At 43.6% G+C, this 17,738-nt stretch overlaps 1 protein-coding gene across 15 annotated transcripts in view; it reads right to left on the bottom strand.

Annotated features, from left to right (window-relative positions):
* Positions 1-17,738, bottom strand: part of SFI1 (SFI1 centrin binding protein) — a 96,949-nt gene that overhangs the window by 27,195 nt on the left and 52,016 nt on the right. For 14 of the 15 annotated variants that reach the window (XM_031028356.2, XM_081801768.1, XM_081801775.1 and 11 more), the window contains 7 exons: positions 16,978-17,080; positions 9,928-10,084; positions 7,675-7,836; positions 5,841-5,911; positions 4,299-4,391; positions 2,517-2,614; positions 1,189-1,255 (listed from right to left, as the gene is read on the bottom strand). In XM_031028356.2, the coding sequence (XP_030884216.2) occupies positions 1,189-1,255; positions 2,517-2,614; positions 4,299-4,391; positions 5,841-5,911; positions 7,675-7,836; positions 9,928-10,084; positions 16,978-17,080 (751 nt within the window). The remainder of the gene's footprint in view (positions 1-1,188; positions 1,256-2,516; positions 2,615-4,298; positions 4,392-5,840; positions 5,912-7,674; positions 7,837-9,927; positions 10,085-16,977; positions 17,081-17,738) is intronic. The other variant, XM_081801779.1, reaches the window with a different exon arrangement.

Genomic DNA, 17,738 nt, shown 5'->3' on the forward strand with positions numbered 1-17,738 from the left:
CCAGAGACCGGCTCCCACAGAAGTTTGTACACCTTGCTAGAAAATTCAGATTCTCTCCCAACACTAGGAGAAAACAGCCAAATTCTTTAGATTCCCGTGTGAGACTCTAGAGGCAGATGGAGGAGGGGGTGGAGGGGGCAGGATTTGCTTTGTGTCCCGCCCCCCAACCCCGTTTCACCAGGGAAGGCCAAAATGAGGCCTGGGCAGCACACTAATCCCTGCAAGGCCCATGCAGACAGTACCCGTTGAAGACAAACTCCCCCAAGCCTAAACGCGGCCTCCAAACCCTTCTTGGTTCAGCACTCCAGACAGCTGCGGCGATCATTCCAGCTGGCCTGCAAGATCACACTTACTTGCCATCCTGGCGTTAAATTACAAGGCCTGTGGGAGCAGGAATTTTGTCTGCTTTCTATCAGGCACAGCGGCTGCTCAGTGAGTCTTTTTCTTTTTTCTTTAAGATTTTATTTATTTGTCAGAGAGAGAGCATGAGCAGGCAGAGTGGCAGACAGAGGCGGAAGGAAACTCCCCGCGTAGCAGGGAGCCCAATGCAGGACTCAATCCCTGGACTCCGGGATCATGACCTGAGCTGAAGGCAGACGCTTAGCCGACTGAGCCACCCAGGGGTCCCTCAGTGAGTCAAATGAAACTGAAGCTAGGGCTCCCGGCTGGCTCAGTCAGAAGAGCATGCGACTCTTGATCTCAGAGTCGTGAGTTGGAGCCCCACATCAGGTGTAGAGATTACTTAAATAAATAAAGCTTAAAAAAAAAATGGAACTGAATCCTTTCTCAATCTGCCTTTACTAATTCGCCAGCTTGATCCCCATGTCCTCCCGCCTGCTGTGGGTACCTGTCTCACACTGTTCAGCACTGAGAACACGGCACTTATGTTCTGTACTTTTCCTAGTATTTCCTGAGGGTTGGCTAAAAGAGTAAATGAGTAATGATGTGAATGGAATGGCTAGTAAGAGATCATCACTCTCAGAGAGCACCTGTGTTTTCACAGCAGATGAAGGAATGGGGTTTACGCAGACTTTCCGCTATCACTAGAGGGACCGGGGGGAAATACCTTTGAGCTTTTCACAGCAGCACCAAGATCTCTTAGCAAAGGTCTTTTCCAAGAATCTTTCCAAAGCAAATGGGTCCAAGAATGTACGCCTGTGGAGTTACTTGCAATGAACTACTCCATACCTGCTTGTATCGCCTCTTCTGAGTATACTGTAACCACGATTTGATACACTTGCGTAGCAACGTTATTCTGAAATAAAACACATAACATAACACATACTGCCTATTGCACATTCAAGTTTGGGGTTTTAAAAATGTTGTTTGCTTTTTTAAGATTTTATTTATTTATTCATGAGAGACAGAGAGAGAGAGAGAGAGAGAAGCAGGCTCCCAAGGAGCAGGGAGCCCGATGCGGGACTCGATCCCAGGATCCTGGGATCATGACCTGAGCCGAAGGCAGACGCTTAACCATCTGAGCCACCCAGGCGCCCCAAATGTTGTTTGTTTTTAAGGCCAGAAAATCTGGGTGTAGTTAACATCTTCAGCGTTAAAGGCACACTATCAGTTTCACTCTAGGAAACAGGGAAAAAGGAACTTATTATTTAACACAAAATCTGTCACCCCTGATTTGGGGCTAAGCTTGCCCCCAAATTTTGACAATTTTCTTATAAACCTAATTAGACCACCAAGCACAGTGTCTCTGGAACTTAGGTAATATGTATGAAATCCCCTATCATAAACTTTCTGGTTTTATGACCAAACTCTGGGACTTGTGGAGGACCACCTGGGTCTGTGACAAGCTTTTTCCACAACTGTGATACCCAGAGTGAGAACTTCATTCAGTTCTGTAAACCAGGATTTAGAATAATGATAGACCCTGGTAACTCCATATTTAAATATTGAGATTCTCACCGACTCATTAAAAAAAATGCTTCAAAATGGGACCTCTAACTATGTGAATTCAGTTGATTGTATTATTGGCTGGGGGGAAGGTATACTGAACATTTCTGGCAGCAAGAAAGTGAAGAGTGGTTACCTCTGAAGAGTAAGACTAAGGGACTAGAGGGAGGGATCCAGGCAACTTTTATTTTTCACTTTATACCTACCTTCCTATACATTGGGTTTTCCTCATAGACATGTGGTGCTTTTATTTAAAATTAGGGACACCCTACACTCTTCAAGACAAAGTCACAAATACCCACTTGCCTGAGCCTGCTTTTTAACACTATCAGTGCTTGAATTCTAAGATGTGAATGTCACTAAAGCCTGAAGGATTGAGGCAGGGAGCTAGCAGACACATACTCCAAACTACGGTGACCAAGAACCAGTACAAACATCTTTATTCTGCCTCTCACCTGATCAGCCAAAAGGAAAATGCAAACTTGGGAACCACTGGTTTACAGCAGGGCCTTTCTGAATCTACTGAGGAATGCATGGAAGGGTAAGTGCCCTCTCCTGGAGAACAGTGAGTCAGTCCCTGGAAAGCCCAAGGAGAAGGCCAAAGTCCCCACCTGCAGTGGTCCCAGGCAGCACACAGTGAGGGGAGCTGCTCTCTCTCTTCTCTCTGCTCAATCCGAGTCTGCCAGAGGTCCCAGAACCTGTGCAGCAGCTGAAGCAAAACAGAAAAGAAATGGAAGTTTATTAAGGCAAAAGGTAAAATGATCTCTCTTGACCTATTAGCAAACGCTTGCCCCAAGAGACTATTAGCTCCTCCAGAGGAGGAATTTTATCTCAATTTGGAGTACCCAGCATATAACAGGCTTACAAAATAATTATGGCTAAGCTATAGGGAGCTGTTCTAGGCTAACATAAAAGGCAAAAAGATGAATTTTCCAGTCTATGGAAATCAGAATGAAGAAGCTGAAGCTATTCCTAATCTGGGCCTCATAGAAGACAATGCCATTTTAAAAGTTAAAACTGATCTTATCACCTATTACTGCTCATGACGTAGTCTTGCCAAAAAAAGTGTTTAACTTCAATCTAATCAAGCCCTTAGATCAAACCTCTAATTTATAGGAGCAACGTTTAAGAAAGGAAAAATCAAATGACATCAAATGGAAACAGATAAATTGAGAATATGGAATATTGTATTGTATAAGGCCAAATAGCCAGCCTTCCTATTCCAAAACTCAGTGTCATTGAGGGGGAAAAAAAAAAAAAGTATACATTATGCTAAGTGAAATAAACCAGTCACAAAAGGGCATGTACTGTAAATATGAGGTCCCTAGATTCATAGAGACAGAAAGGAGAAAGGTGGTTGCCAGCTGCTGGGGTCAGGGGAGAGAAGAATGGGAAGTTATTGTTTAATGGGGACAGAGTTTCAGTTTTGCAAGATGAAACAAGTTCTGGAGATGGATGGTGGTGATGATTGCACAATGTGAATGTGCTTCAAGTCACTGAACTGTCCTCTCAACGATGGTTAAGATGATAAATTTTGTTATGTGTATTTTACCACAATTAAAAAATAAACGTGTTAAAGTGGGGAGGACTATTATTAAGAGCCTTACAAGACATGACCAAATACAGTAAGTCATCAGCCCTTAGTCGAATCCTGGTTTGAAAAGGGACATTTTGGGGGTAACTGTGAAAATGTGGATATGGCCTGGGTATTGGATAAAATTAGGGAATCACTGTTTGTTTTGTTAGGCATGGTAACAATACTGTGGTTATGAAGGAAAATGTTATTTTTGGGCAACGCAAGCTGAAATGTTTAGGTGTAATGTGTCACGATGTCTGTTATTTACTTTGAAATGACTCCGCAAAAAAAAAAAAATGGAAGTAAATATTAACAATTGGCTAGTATTTGAATTTAAATGGTAAGTATACAGGTGTTTATTCTACTATTCTTTATATTTTTATGTACGTTTGAACATTTTCATAATGAAAAACAAAACAAAAAAAAACCCCATCCTCCTACACCCAGAAACATGATCTATAAGTAGAGATAGAACCTTTGTTGCCCCTCAGGTAAACCAACCACTGAAGACAACAGACTTACAGTGCAAATACAACCAAAGCCGCCTGGAATGCAAGACTCAGAGTGTACTCCCTAGGTCAGGGTTGGAATCCACAGTCCCTGACCTCTGAGTCAACTATCAAGTTTCTTAGCAAACAGAAAAAAAACGGGATTAAACTAGGGAAAACCAAGGGTTACTCCCTCAGCTGGTAGGGCTACCTAGAGAAAATGGACACTAAGATTTTGGAGTCTAAAAGGTCTGGACAAATCTCGAAGCACAAAGGTTAAAAGAAAAGACAGTGGACGTCAGAGGTCCCTCTATACAGATGACCCTCACCATGATGTCATACTGCTGGTGAGCGAGATTCCTTCTTATTTGCTGGAGATGGGCATGGGTCACATTGTCTTTTAGGGCTCGAAAACAGAAGTGCTGTGAATAGAAGGAAGGACACAACCAGTTACAAATCAGCAGCGTCTGTACAAGTAAGAGCAGCGCCCGAGTCCAGGAGCGAGAGGCCCCAGGCACGTATGTTCACAGCTGCTCCGGGGTCCCAGAGCATTTCTCTGCTTCGAGATTCAGCTGGAGTCCGCTACAAGCCAGCCCGCACAGTAGGCCCTTCATAGGTAGCTGTCGAACTGTTCCCCGCCATCCATCCACTGATACTGCCCAGGAGCAAACACACCGTCGCCTCCGACCAGGACAGATCCCCGTGGCCAAGATGGGAACACGACGGACAAAGGTTAAAAACATCAACTTTGCCTCTCAGAAAAAGAGACGTTTAGCTTATGGTAGTTTTTCTTTTTAAAGCCATGTTGGGGGTGGGGTGGTCCAACATGCACACTTAAACAATTCCAAATGCAGTTCTGCAAGAGCAGAAGAGAAGGAAGAGAAGGAAGCCTTGGTGAGTAGGGGGGTTGGGGTAGTGGCAAGACGTGGGACTGGCTCCAGCTCCATCAACACCGCCTGACACGTGACCTAAGCAAAGCCCTGGGTTCCAGTTTTCTGAGACAGAAGTGAAGTGATCAGGGGTTTTCATATTGTGCTCTGTGGAATCGCAGAGGCACCTGAAAGTGTTGGAAGACCTCCTCAAGTGGTGAGGGTGCAGGAAAGCAGTGGTAGAACAGGGACTGCTCCCAGACCTTGCTTCATCCATAGCATCTCTACTTTGATCGATTTTACAGATTAGGCTCCCAACATTAAAAAGGGAGTCCGCCTTTGGGGTCATGAGTTCAAGCTCCACATTGGGGGTAGAGGTTACTTAAAAAAAATAAAAATAAAATGAAGGGGCGCCTGGCTGGCTCAGTCAGTAGAGCACGTGACTCTTGATCTGGGAGTTAGGAGTTCGAGGCCCATGTTGGGTGTAGAGATCAATTAAGAATAAAATCTTCAAAAAAATAAAAAGGAGGCCTGCCATGTTTTTAAAAAAAAAAAAAAAAAGGACTAGATGACTTCCAAGATTCCCTTATAGCTCCAGACCCCTCTGATCCCACACCATTATCCTTTCTGATCCAAAATGAAAACAGGGACACTTGCAATGGAACAAAGCTCCATGAGTGAAGCTAATCCCATAACCAGATACACCTGAACAGCTTGCTGTGCGCCTGGGTCCTCTAAACGTGGATGCCTGAGCAAGGCTGCTAAGTATTTTTGAAGCACCTACCCTGTGTAGATAGGCTTTCTGTTATAAGGTGTGTGTTCTCCTTACCACATACTGTATAGCTTATAGAGTGATTTTTCCCTCCAGGTTCTCGAACATGGTAACTTCACATCTTGGACTTCAGCCAGTTGTGCTGTTAAATATTAAACACTAAAACTTTGGTGGTTCCTGCAAAGAAAAAAAAAAAAAAAAAGAGCCTCAAGAGGCTTCCATGCTCCTACCAGCAAGCTGCGCCTCCTGTGTTCTTCCGCCACCTTCCACTGGGCCGCTTCTTCGGCATACAGCAGCACATCTGCAGGGAGTTAAGGCCTCTCATCTCAAAACTGTCCCCACCCTCAGACACTGCGGTCCCAGGGACCCACTGGAAGGGTCTTGGCTGTGGGGGATACCAGGCGTGCCAGGTGGGCTGACGTCCACCTCCATCTCCTCCTGATGACCCAGGGAAGAGGACGCAAAGGGAAACTGTATGAGTAGCTTATCAAACAGTTTGGCCTTGTCCTTCTCCCCTCTGATGCCCATTTGATGACAGGCAAAATAGCTGAGATAAATTGCCACAGATTACAGTAAACATTTCCAAATCACCCCATCTAAAGCATTCCTGTCTTCCTGCCTCCTCTGTTTTGGCACCACAACCCAGTCAGATGTTTCAGCTAAAAACCTTGGAGTTATTTTCAAACCTTCTCCTCCCACTCCCTCCATCTACTGGGCTGCCAAGTCCATCTGCTCTCCTCTGAAATCTCTCCTGCTCTTCTGTCCCCGCAGGGCATCCGACTTGGCCCTCACACAGACTGGCAAGAGTCTTGCATATCTGCTCCCCCCGAGCCAGCTTTGCCCCTGTAATCCAAATCTGTCCCCTCAAGTACAAACCTGCTGCATCGCTTCTCTTCTTACACACCTCCAGAGGATCCCCAGTGCCATCAGGAGAAAGCCCAAGCTCCCGAACATTGCACGCAGGGCCCTACACGCTGGCCCCAGCCTGCCTCTCCCCACGCTGCCCTACTGCCATCTACGCCCCCTCAACTCACGACAGACCCCTGTCACCATCCATGGGTCTTTTCCTCACCTCTGCCTGTGTAAATGCCATTCCTTCCACCTGAAACACCCTTCCCGGCTTCTCTGCTAGGTGACCTTGTCATCCTCTAGGACAAAGTCAACTCGAATCTGCACAGTAGCACTCGCAGGATGTGACACACGCCCTTCTGACAGCACTTACCACACCACACTGCGCAGCCCCATTTTCATGTCCCTTTACCCCACTAGACAACGAACTACTGTTCGTCTTTGAGTTTCCCCATATTCCAGAACTTAGGCAGGAGCTTAAAACAAAGCGTAGAGTCTGATGAACAAATGACCTGCGGATGGCCATCTCCAGTTCGAATCTGCACAGCTGGGCAGGTACTGCAGCAGGGGCAGTGATCGAGAACACGTGCACCGGAGCCAAAGGCCTCGGTTTCAAACTCCCAGCTCGGCCAACGACATGCTGTGATTTTGACAATCATTCAGCCCCCCCTGAATCTCTGTTTCCTCACCTGTAAAACAGGGATAGTAACATCTACTCCATGGGGTTGCTATGAAGATTAAAGAGGTAATGCTTAATGTCTGCACATGGTAAAAGACAATGGAAGCTAGGATCATAATGTTAGGGCTGCCAAGAAAAAGACCACCACACCTATTTCCACCACCTAGTGGGTAGAGAAAAGCAATGAACTGACAACATAAAATTCAGGATAGTGGGATTACCTCTGAAGGGGAGGAAAGGGAATGCAATCATGGATGAGACAGAGTATTAGCAGTGTTCTAATTTTTAAGTTGGGTGGTGGGTACAAAGGTGTTCATTTTATTACTATTCATTAAACTGTAAATGTATGTTACACATACTGCTGTGTAAGCACACTTCCAGTTAAACAGAAAATTTTTAAAAAGAAATCAACAGATATCAGGACTACCTCATATTGTTCAGTAATCGTTTCCCGCATATCCCCGGCCCTTTGTCTTAGAGGCTGTTGCGCGGGCCGGCTGTGGTGGTGGACAAGGCTGGGTGGCTGAAAAGGATACAGTGTTTCCAGTGAGTGAAGGCCCGCCGCAGAGCCATCCTCCGGGCCAGCCCCTCCACCTGGGCGTGCTGGGCGTACAAGCTCTCCTTCCGCTCCCAGGCCCACTGCCAATCACAGAAGTGTGTCTGGAGCATAGTGACCCGGTGGAACCGCTCAGCCATCTCTGCAACAAAGAAAATCACTACGTGCTGCCCCCTGCAAGGCTGAGAGATGAGCTGGAAGCATCTTTAAGATAAGCTGCACCCTACTACTGACACTCGCCAGGGATTTGAGGCTGTTCTTACAAAGTATCTTAAAATAAAAGTTTTTTTAGGCATGGGAGGGTTATTTGAAAGACCTTCCTACACCTCTTCTCTCCAAGGAAAGAGAATAGGTCTGTGATTTTAGGGAGAAGGATGCTATAAAATCAGTTATATCAAAAAGTTGAAGCTTCTAGTTAACTCCTGAGGAGCAGGAATGGCAGCTGCTGTTTTCAAAGAAGACTCTTATTTTGCCTCTTAATGCTGATGTCTCTCGGTAGGACTTGAGGGACTGAGTCAATGACACAACGTGGTCACCATGCTGGCAAAAGTGTTTCTGAGCTTTAAGCCAGGCTCACCCTGGCTGCCAGGTCCCCTTCTTTTAACACTAACTAGCCAATGGCCTGATGAACTAACTTAAGTCCAGGAAGTAGGAGGGAATTGGTCCTAGACTTCAAATGCTGAAATGAGAGGCACATTAGTCTGCAGCTTATCATGCTAAAGAGCTTAATGTCTTTGGCTCCAGGCTTGGGCAACCAGACAGTGGGTCTCCGCCGTTATCCTCAGACAGACACAAACTCAAACTCAAACTCTCCCAAGAGACAGCGCTGGCCTGGCAACCCAGGAGGTTTCTGCAGGGAGCCTGAGGTGAAAGCCAGCCAGCGTCTAGCACACTGCTTGACTCACTTATGTGTGGGCTCAAGAAACCAAAATACAAAAGGTACCAAGGATCGTGACCTACGTATTATTACTTGTGAACGCTAACTGGGAAACTAAACCATAAGAATAGTGTTAAAAAATATAATGGTTTACTGCTGTCATTGTCCATGCCTACAGATAATTTATTTTGTATTTTTGAATAAAAAGACATTTGTACATTCCTGATAACTGAGCGCAAGAGCCATGTACCAATGTACTGCTTTCAACTTAAATCACTGAGGCATTTTTTATTACTATTCTGTTAAAATCAGGATTTTAGTGTTTGCCATCACCAGATAAAAAGTTAAGAAGCAGCCTTTCTGTGGAGAGTAAGAATAACTGTGTACAAAGTAGAGAAATATCCAATTATGTGACAACCTCTGTGTAATAAAACTTTGTTTAAAGTTAAAAAAAAAAAAAAATCAGGGACTCCTGGGTGGCTCAGTTGGTTAAATGTCTGCCTTCGGCTCAGGTCATGATCCAAGATCTGGGATTGCCCGGGTCTGGGATCGAGTCCCACATCGGACTCCTTGCTCAGCAGGGAGACTGCCTCTCCCTCTGCTTGTGCTCTGACAAATAAATAAATAAAATCTTAAAAAAAAAAATCAACATCATAAATCACATGGATTGCATCACTGGGGAGAAGCAGAAACAATCCAAATTATCTATCGATAGAAGAATGGCTAGATAGTATATTAAGGTAGACCATCCTACAAAATGCAGACAATCATTAAAAAAAATAACATTTATGAAGACTAAAGATATAGGAAAACATTGTTAGTTGTGGGGAAAAAAAGGAAGATACCAAGTTGTACGTATCATATTAATCATAATAATCATAGTATTTATAGGATAATTAAACCCTATTAAAAATATATGTAATAAATAAAATCTTAAAAAAAGGGGGGGCGCCTGGGTGGCTCAGTTGGTTAAGCGTCTGCCTTCGCCTCAGGTCATGATCTCAGGGTCCTGGGATTGAGCCCCGCATTGGGAAGTCTCAGAGGGGAGTCTGCTCAGAGGGGAGTCTGCTTCTCCCTCTCCTTCTGCCTCTCCCCTGGCTCCTGCTCACACATGCTCTCTCTCTCCAACAAATAAACAAACAAACAAACAAACAAATAAACTCTTAAAAAAAAAAGTGTGGAAGAAAAGGCCAGAAGGAAATAAATGTGAATTGAGGATGATTTATGTTTCTCCTCAATCTCTTTTTTTCCAAAATTTGGGGAATATGGTTCTCTCTCTCCTTAATAAATTAGCACCACTGGCAGAAGAGTGGAAATTGTGATGTGCCCCTCTGTCTCCAGAGCCCGGGAGCTCACCGTTCCATTGTCTCTTCACTCTGCGGACCCTCAGGTATTTGAGCCAGGCCTTCAGGGATTTCCACTTTTGCCAGTGCTCATGGTGTTTCACTGCGGAGATCATCTTCCATCTCTCCCTCTGGACATGTAGGAGTTGTTCCCACCACCGTGACCAGGCCTGAAAACCAGAGGAGAGGCGGGAAAACAGAGGTGAGGTACACCTGAGGGAAAAGAGAAACAGACACACTGGAAAAGCTAAAACTAGAAACAAGGACGTGGCAATCCCCAAGGAGGATCATGATCTATGGAAATTTGCAGTGAAGGGCTCTTTAAGAAGGGCATTCTACTTCCAGAAAGTAACTTTTTTCCTGGGTTAAGAACAACAAGGGAAAAGAGGAATAATAAAATCAACGAGTAGACAAGAAGCAAGGACAATCCAAGGGGTGATATACTTAAATCAGATCTGGGACAAGTGAGGGTCTGCCTTTTTCTTCCAAGTGGGAGGAAGCCTATGGTCTCAGGCACATTAGTTTCTGGGAAGAGTTAGCTACAGAAGCTAAGGGTCTACGGAAGGATTCCCTCAAGACGATAAATGTGTACCCTCAGCTAAGTCTTCATGTTTGCTTGGTGATATGCATCCCTAGTTTGCATATCTCAGATGACAAATTCATACCTTCTTTCCTTAAACCTATAATACCTCTTTCTCCTCTCCTTCCTCTCAGCTGAATACCATTCTTCCATTTCACCAAGAAAATAAAAGCAATCAAAAGAGCATTTTCTCAAGCTCCTTCCACATCCACCCACCCACCTGCCCACAGGCTCTGACTTTTCTCTGCCTCCTCTGAATAAAGTGTCCACGCTCCCTTCAATCAAAAGTCACCCCCAGTATGACTACATCCCATGGTCTCTCACCTTCTCAAGTTTATCACTGGCAACTTCCCCCTTCTGCATCATCGGTTTTCACCCTCTACTAGGTTTTCTAAAGCAGCATATGAATGTGTTACTATTTCTCCCATCCTCAAAAGCAAATTCCTTCAGGGATACAACCTCTGACTGGATCCTGGACCTGCCTCTAAAATAGCAATAATCTATGGTTTGAATATGAACCATATTGTAGATATTATCATATCAATATTGAATGTCTTGGATAAGATGATATTGTGATTATGTAGGAGAACATCCTTATTTTTAGGAGATATAAGCTGAAGTATTTAGGGTAAACATTTATGTTGGCAACTTTAAAGCCACTCAGAAAATGTAAGAAATACATTGATATACTTAAAGAAAGCAAATGTGGCAAGATGTTAGCAATGGGTTAAACCAGTAAATACAATATCTACCTTTTCTGTCATTTAGTATTTGTCAAAAATAAAAAGTTGGGGGGAAAAGATTACGGTCACAGAAATACTTTGTGAAAGGAATAAATCAGATTCTTGAGCAAGCCACCACTAGATCACTTTGCCATCCAGCTAACACTTGAGTTCTTTCCTTTCCTTTCCAAACTCCTCAAAAGAGCAGTCTATTTTCTAATTTCTCTTCCCCGGGCAGGCTCTCATGAACCCTCTCCCCATCAGGCCTAAGGGAACTGCTCTTTCCAAGTGCATCAATGATCTCCACATTGCTCAATCCAAAAGTCAAATCCCAATCCTCACCCTCCCTGACCTGCCGGAAGCATCTGATGCAGCCAATCAAGCCTGTGGATTCTCTGGGCTACCGACAGTCTCGCCTTTATTCCTCCCAGGCTGGGTCCCAGGACCCCTCTGCTAGCTATACTTACTCCCTTTGTGCTTTCACGCAGCCTCATGACTTTAAGTACCAACTGCAAGCCAAGGACTCCCAAATTTACATCTCAGGTCTCGACCCATCCTCCATATTCCCCAAATATCCAACTGCTTCCTTCACAGTTCCTTGGGGGATATTCAAAAGGCCTTTCAGGCTGAAGATGTGGCACTCAAAAAGGAGCTAATCCTTCCAGACAAACCTGCTTCTCCCTCTATCTTCCCCATTTTACTAAATGGCCATTCCACTGTTCCAGTTACTCAGGCCAGAAATCTGGAGTCACCTTGGATTCTTTCCCTGAAACTTCAGGTCTTAACTATCTATTAGCAAGTCCTGTCAGCACTACCTTCCATGTATACCCAGAATCCAACGCCATCTTGCTATCATCCTTGTCTAGAATCTCACCTGGGATTTTGTGGTTTTTTTGTTTTGTTTTGTTTTTTTATTTTATTTATTTAATTGACAGAGAGAGAGAGACAGCGAGAGAGGTAACACAAGCAGGGGGAGTGGGAGCGGGAGAAGCAGGCTCCCCACGGAGCAAGGAGCCAGATGCGGGGCTCGATCCCAGGACCCTGGGATCATGACCTGAGCCGAAGGCAGTCGCTTAACCAACTGAGCCACCCAGGCGCCCCTCACCTGGAATTCTGTAATAGCTTCTTGCCTGTTATCCCTGCTTTCATCCTTGATCTTCTATGGTCTATTCCTAACACAACAGCTGAAATCAAGGCCCCCCCCCCCCGCAACAATTTAGACCTATGGCTCCTAACTGCCTCTGACCAGAGTCACGTAGCCCTTACTTACCGTTTAAAAAACCTGTAAAAATGCCTCCGGGATAACACAAACTTGCCTTTCGAAAAGTCTGTGGGATGCTGTTCTGCCTGAGATAACTGTAAACACAATGTGCTGTGTTGGCATGAAAAAAATAATAACAACTTGCAGCTTAGTGATAATCACGGGATGTAGAACTTTTGCCTTTGTACTCTAGAGAAGACACTGCTAACACCATCTGCTAAGAATGTTTTACAGTTCTAGGCCCCTAAAGTGGAACGACCGGGTCCCTGAAGCAGAACGACCACCTCACTACAATCATCCTGAAACCAGACAGGGAGATGCCAGAAGGGAGAAGATGATCAAGAAGGGAAATGTTATAGCTGACCTAACCCTCATCAATCAGCATGATACAAGACCCTGAGACCCTTCCCCTGAATTTCACCCTTTAAAACCACCCGCTTGTAAGCCAAAAGGGAGTCTGGGACTTTTGAGCATCAGCCCTGTTCTCCTGGGAGGCGCCACAACAGCAAATAGTCTATCTTTCTTCACTGCAAAAGCCTGTGTTAGTTTTTATTGGCTTGCTGCACACCGTATGGATGAACTCTCACGTGGTTTGCTACAAAGCCAGAGCGATCCTTTTTGGTTGTTTTGGTTATGTCACAATTCCATCCTTTTTATAGGACATTTTTCCTTCCTGCCTTTTTTCCTCTTTCATGCCACCAATTTCTTTGAGAAACTAGGTCATTTATCCTATAAAATGTCCCACACTTTAGGTCCGGCTGTCTCCTCAAGGTGTCTTTGACTTGTTCCCCTGATCCCTGTATTTCCTGGGAACTGATAGACAGATTCATGTTAGGCTTGGCTGGAATCATGTTCAAATTTTTAGGCAAGAACACTTCTCAAGTGGTGCTGGGGACCTCCCATTACCTCACATCATGAGGCACATCACAGCTGGCTGCCACCATTTTAACAATGTCAAGGCTGTCCATGGCTTCAGATGATGGCAGCCTGATCCCTCCATTTTATTTCCCCACTGTCTTCCCACTCTGTGGTTGCTGCTTAGATCCATTTTCTCATTAGAGGTGGCAAACCAGCAATTTTCTCATTCTAGTAATCCTTCTGTAGCTACTAACTAGAATTCTATAAAGAAGCCTACTCTCATTAACCCTCGGGTTTTGCAAAGATATAGTTTATATAGGCAAGGCAGGAAAAATGCTTGATTTTTGCCTTCACTAATTTTTAAACTGAGTTAATGCTCTAACAACCCAAATATGTGACCAGTGAGTTCCTTCCCCTCCCCTCATTATACACGCATGAATTTTTATATATTTGATGTGTTTTCAATTCACTGCAGTCATTACTCTTCTGGATGTCCCAATTGTTCTATTGTTAGTCTATGAAAGTCCTTTGGCTCCTGAGTCCTTCTGACACAAGCCCATTAACCTTTGTTAATGTCCTCACTTTCCAGCACACTATATCCTAGGCCTATGATGTGCCTGATGTGCATATCCTGCTGTAGACCAGGAATCAGCCATTTCTCCAAAAAGCCTCTGTTCCTTTTAGCCGGGAAAGAACAGAGCCCACAACTTGGGCACTGGGAATACTAAATGCCATATATTCTGCTGCTCATTGCTTCTAACTTTTCCATAAACGAAATGAGAAATACATTTAAGGTTAAAAAATGTCCTAAGTCTCTACTGATATTTACAGTTCCAATCTCGGATTATAGGGCTTTTATCTCATTTCTTTTATATTTGTAATCTTTTCCTTGACACTGAAAATCATGATTCCTAATGACACTGCCATGGTTACTTGCTTTATCTCACAATGTAGCTATAATAGTTTCAACATGACAATTCTAACCCTGCCACTCATAATAAAGCTAATGAATGCAGGTTTCTGATTTCCTAGCAGTTCTTTGTGTCCTTAGAATGCATTCCACTAGGGATGAACAGTCAAATATTGTATTTTAAAGTTACTTGAAGTAATTATTTTCTCTGTGTAGTCATGGCTACAAACTTAAGTTTGTTTCAGTGTGTCTTAAAATTCTGGGGATCACTTTCTTCCTTTTTGATTTACTGTGGTTTTTTTTAATTATATAAAATATTTCTATGGTTCCAAAGTTTAAATTGTATAACAGAGTAAATTCACTAAAGTATTTTGTTCCCACACTGTTGCCTCTATCCCAGTATGGGTAACCACTTTTTGTTAGTTTTGGATTTATTTTTTCCATTACTTTTTCTTGAAAATATAAGACGCACACACACACATACACACACACCCTTTCCTCCCCAAAGGCAGCACATAATGAACCAGAGGGATCCCATTAAGAAGTAGGTGTGATCATATCACCCTCACTCAAAGCCAGCAGCTTCTCACCCCCACTGGAATAAGAACGTAAAGCCTTTATGGGTGCAGCCTGCAAGGCCCTGGGGTGTCCTCCTTGTTACCTCAGGACCTAATCCTTCCTACTCTCTCTCTCTCATGCTCATCAACGTATCACAAGATATATCAAGTTCATGGATGGGATGACTCACATTATCATAACCATGACAATTTTCCTCAATCTAATGTAAAAAGTCAGTGCATTATAATAAAAATCCTAGTATGCTTTGATGTGGAACTTGAAAGTTGATCCTAAAATTAGTAAGAAAGAGTAAAGAAGAATAGCCAAGATGATTTTTAAAAGAACAGGAATAAAAAAGATCATCCTTTTCCATATATAAAGACTTAAGAGATAAGGGAGCCTGGCTGGCTCAGTCAGAGGAGCATGGATGGGACTCTTGATCTTGGGGTTGTGAGTCTGAGCCCCATGTAGGGTGTGGAGATGGCTTAAATAAAACAAAAGACTTAAGAGATAGATCATAAAAGTAGGAATAGTAATAAACAGCTAGCATTTACTGAGCTTTCCATATTCCAGGCATTGCTCTAAGCATATTACATTACATATTACATTAATATTGCTCTAAGCATATTACTTAATCCTCAACAACCCTATGAGGAAGGTACTATTATTATCTACTTACAGATATGAAATCTAAGGTGTAGGGAGGGTAGGTAACTCATTCAAAGGTACAAAGCTAATAGCAATGGAAGCAAAAACCTGCGCAGTCTGATGGAAGAATCTGCTTGTTCTTACCTGCTTCATTAAATCACAATTAAAACAGTGTGGTATTGGCTCAGAGACAGAAATACAGACCAATGGAACGGAGAGTCCAGAACAGACCCGTGAAAAAATGAGACCCTGCTCTATAATGAAGGTAGATTGATAATCAGTATAAAAAAAGATAAAGGATGGATGAATCAGCAAATAGTGCTACAGCCATTAATTATCCATATGGAAGATGACAAACTGAGACCTTTTTCACACAATTTGTAAAATTAAACCCAAGATGTATTAAAGACCAAACTGTAAGATACAAGAATAAATTAGGCTAGGTTGAAATTAATAACATCTGCATAAAAAAAAAAAAGGCACCATAAGCAAAGCAAAAAGACATGATCCTGGAGTCCCGGGATCGAGTCCCGCATCGGGCTCCCTGCTCAGCGGGGAGTCTGCTTCTCCCTCTGACCCTCCCCCCTCTTGTGTGCTCTCTCTCTCATTCTCTCTCTCAAATAAATAAATAAAATCTTTAAAAAAAAAAAAAGCGATTTACTCTTATGTATAGTAGCAGTCACTTCTTTTTTTCCTCTTCCCTGTTATATTCTCTATAACTGACTTGGCAAACCCAGAATACCAAGCGGACCCAAAAAGTGACAGAAACTCAAAGTATATCAAGGGTCATAAGAAAAGCTTCACCACAGCATCGTCTTGGTACAGATGTTAGGCCTTTATTACGGACCAAAAGCCAGTGGCTTCCCCTAATATAAGCAAAATTATATATAGAAGTCAGGTTTTCGGGGCGCCTGGGTGGCTCAGTTGGTTAAGCGACTGCCTTCGGCTCAGGTCATGATCCTGGAGTCCCTGGATCGAGTCCCGCATCGGGCTCCCTGCTCGGCAGGGAGTCTGCTTCTCCCTCTGACCCTCCTCCCTCTCATGCTCTCTGTATCTCATTCTCTGTGTCTCAAATAAATAAATAAAATCTTTAAAAAAAAAAAAAAAAAAAAAAAAGAAGTCAGGTTTTCTTTACAGTCTTAGTTTCTTTTCTGCCCTCCTTATTTTCCAACTTGATGTAGGAAAACAGTAACAAGGAAATAAAGAATATAATGCTGTTTCTTTAATCATATTTATAACTAATTCATAAATCCCTTCCCAGCACCACAATTAGCAGATGCGCTATGCAAACCACTGGTAATCACATTCAGCATATTCCTAATAGCAGCCTCTATCTGCTGAGCCCAGCCTTTCATGTTGCTTCTGTCCTCCACCCCTTGCCCAGCCCCCTTCGCTGCAAGGAGGGCCCAGGACAGAGGCAGCAGCATGATGGCCAGCCTTCTGCTTGGGAGTCCAACCCCACCCTCTGGGTGTGGGGCTTGACGACATGGACAGAAGATACCAAAACCACAGTCGGCTGCACCCACCTGCAGCTGGAGGCTCAGGGCCCTGTGCTTCACAGCTGACGCAAGCAGGGCATGGCCCACACGCACCTGTCCCAGTTGCTCCCTCCACTGGCTCCACCACAGCCTGTCAAAGAACAAATCAAAGATGGAACCAGTCAAAAAAAAGCCACCCAGAAAAGAGAAGGGCAGTGAGGGCTGGGCCTTGGACCCTCGGCTCAAGTCCCTATTCCTCACTGTGCCGGCCATCTTAATTGACATTGGTTGGAGCCACTGCTGAAAAAAACGAGAAATAGTTCTAGAACAGCCAATTAAGGGTTGGAAACTGATGGTTCCTAAGCTTCCAGCCTTAGAAACTATAGATATGCTCTATTTGGAATTACACAGGTTTAAAAATATATATTTATGAATTATTGCCAACATTAAAAAAAAACAGGAGATTTTATAGAATAATCTGCAAAAAACATGGCTTTTAGATTTCCAGTTTTGGCTTCTTTTCTCCTTATTTTCTAATTAGCTGCAGGAAAATAGTAGTGAGGAAATGAGAGTTTGCAACCTCTTTTTTTCACAGAAACACTCACTTTGCCTGGTTACTCTAACCTAGCAAAATCTTTCTGTCCTCCTAATCTGGGCCAGGCTTAGCTGCATCACTCACTTCAATATCTCAAACTATCTTGCATTACTACTTATCTTTTTAAGCATTTAGGGAATTACAAGTTCCCTGAATGCAGCCCCAGCACCCAGTGTAGTACTAGGAACATTTTAAGCTCCCAATAAATATACAC

Source organism: Leptonychotes weddellii, chromosome 13 (genome assembly GCF_054177405.1).
Source record: "Leptonychotes weddellii isolate Sample4059 chromosome 13, ASM5417740v2, whole genome shotgun sequence".
Classification (NCBI taxonomy): Eukaryota; Metazoa; Chordata; class Mammalia; order Carnivora; family Phocidae; genus Leptonychotes; species Leptonychotes weddellii.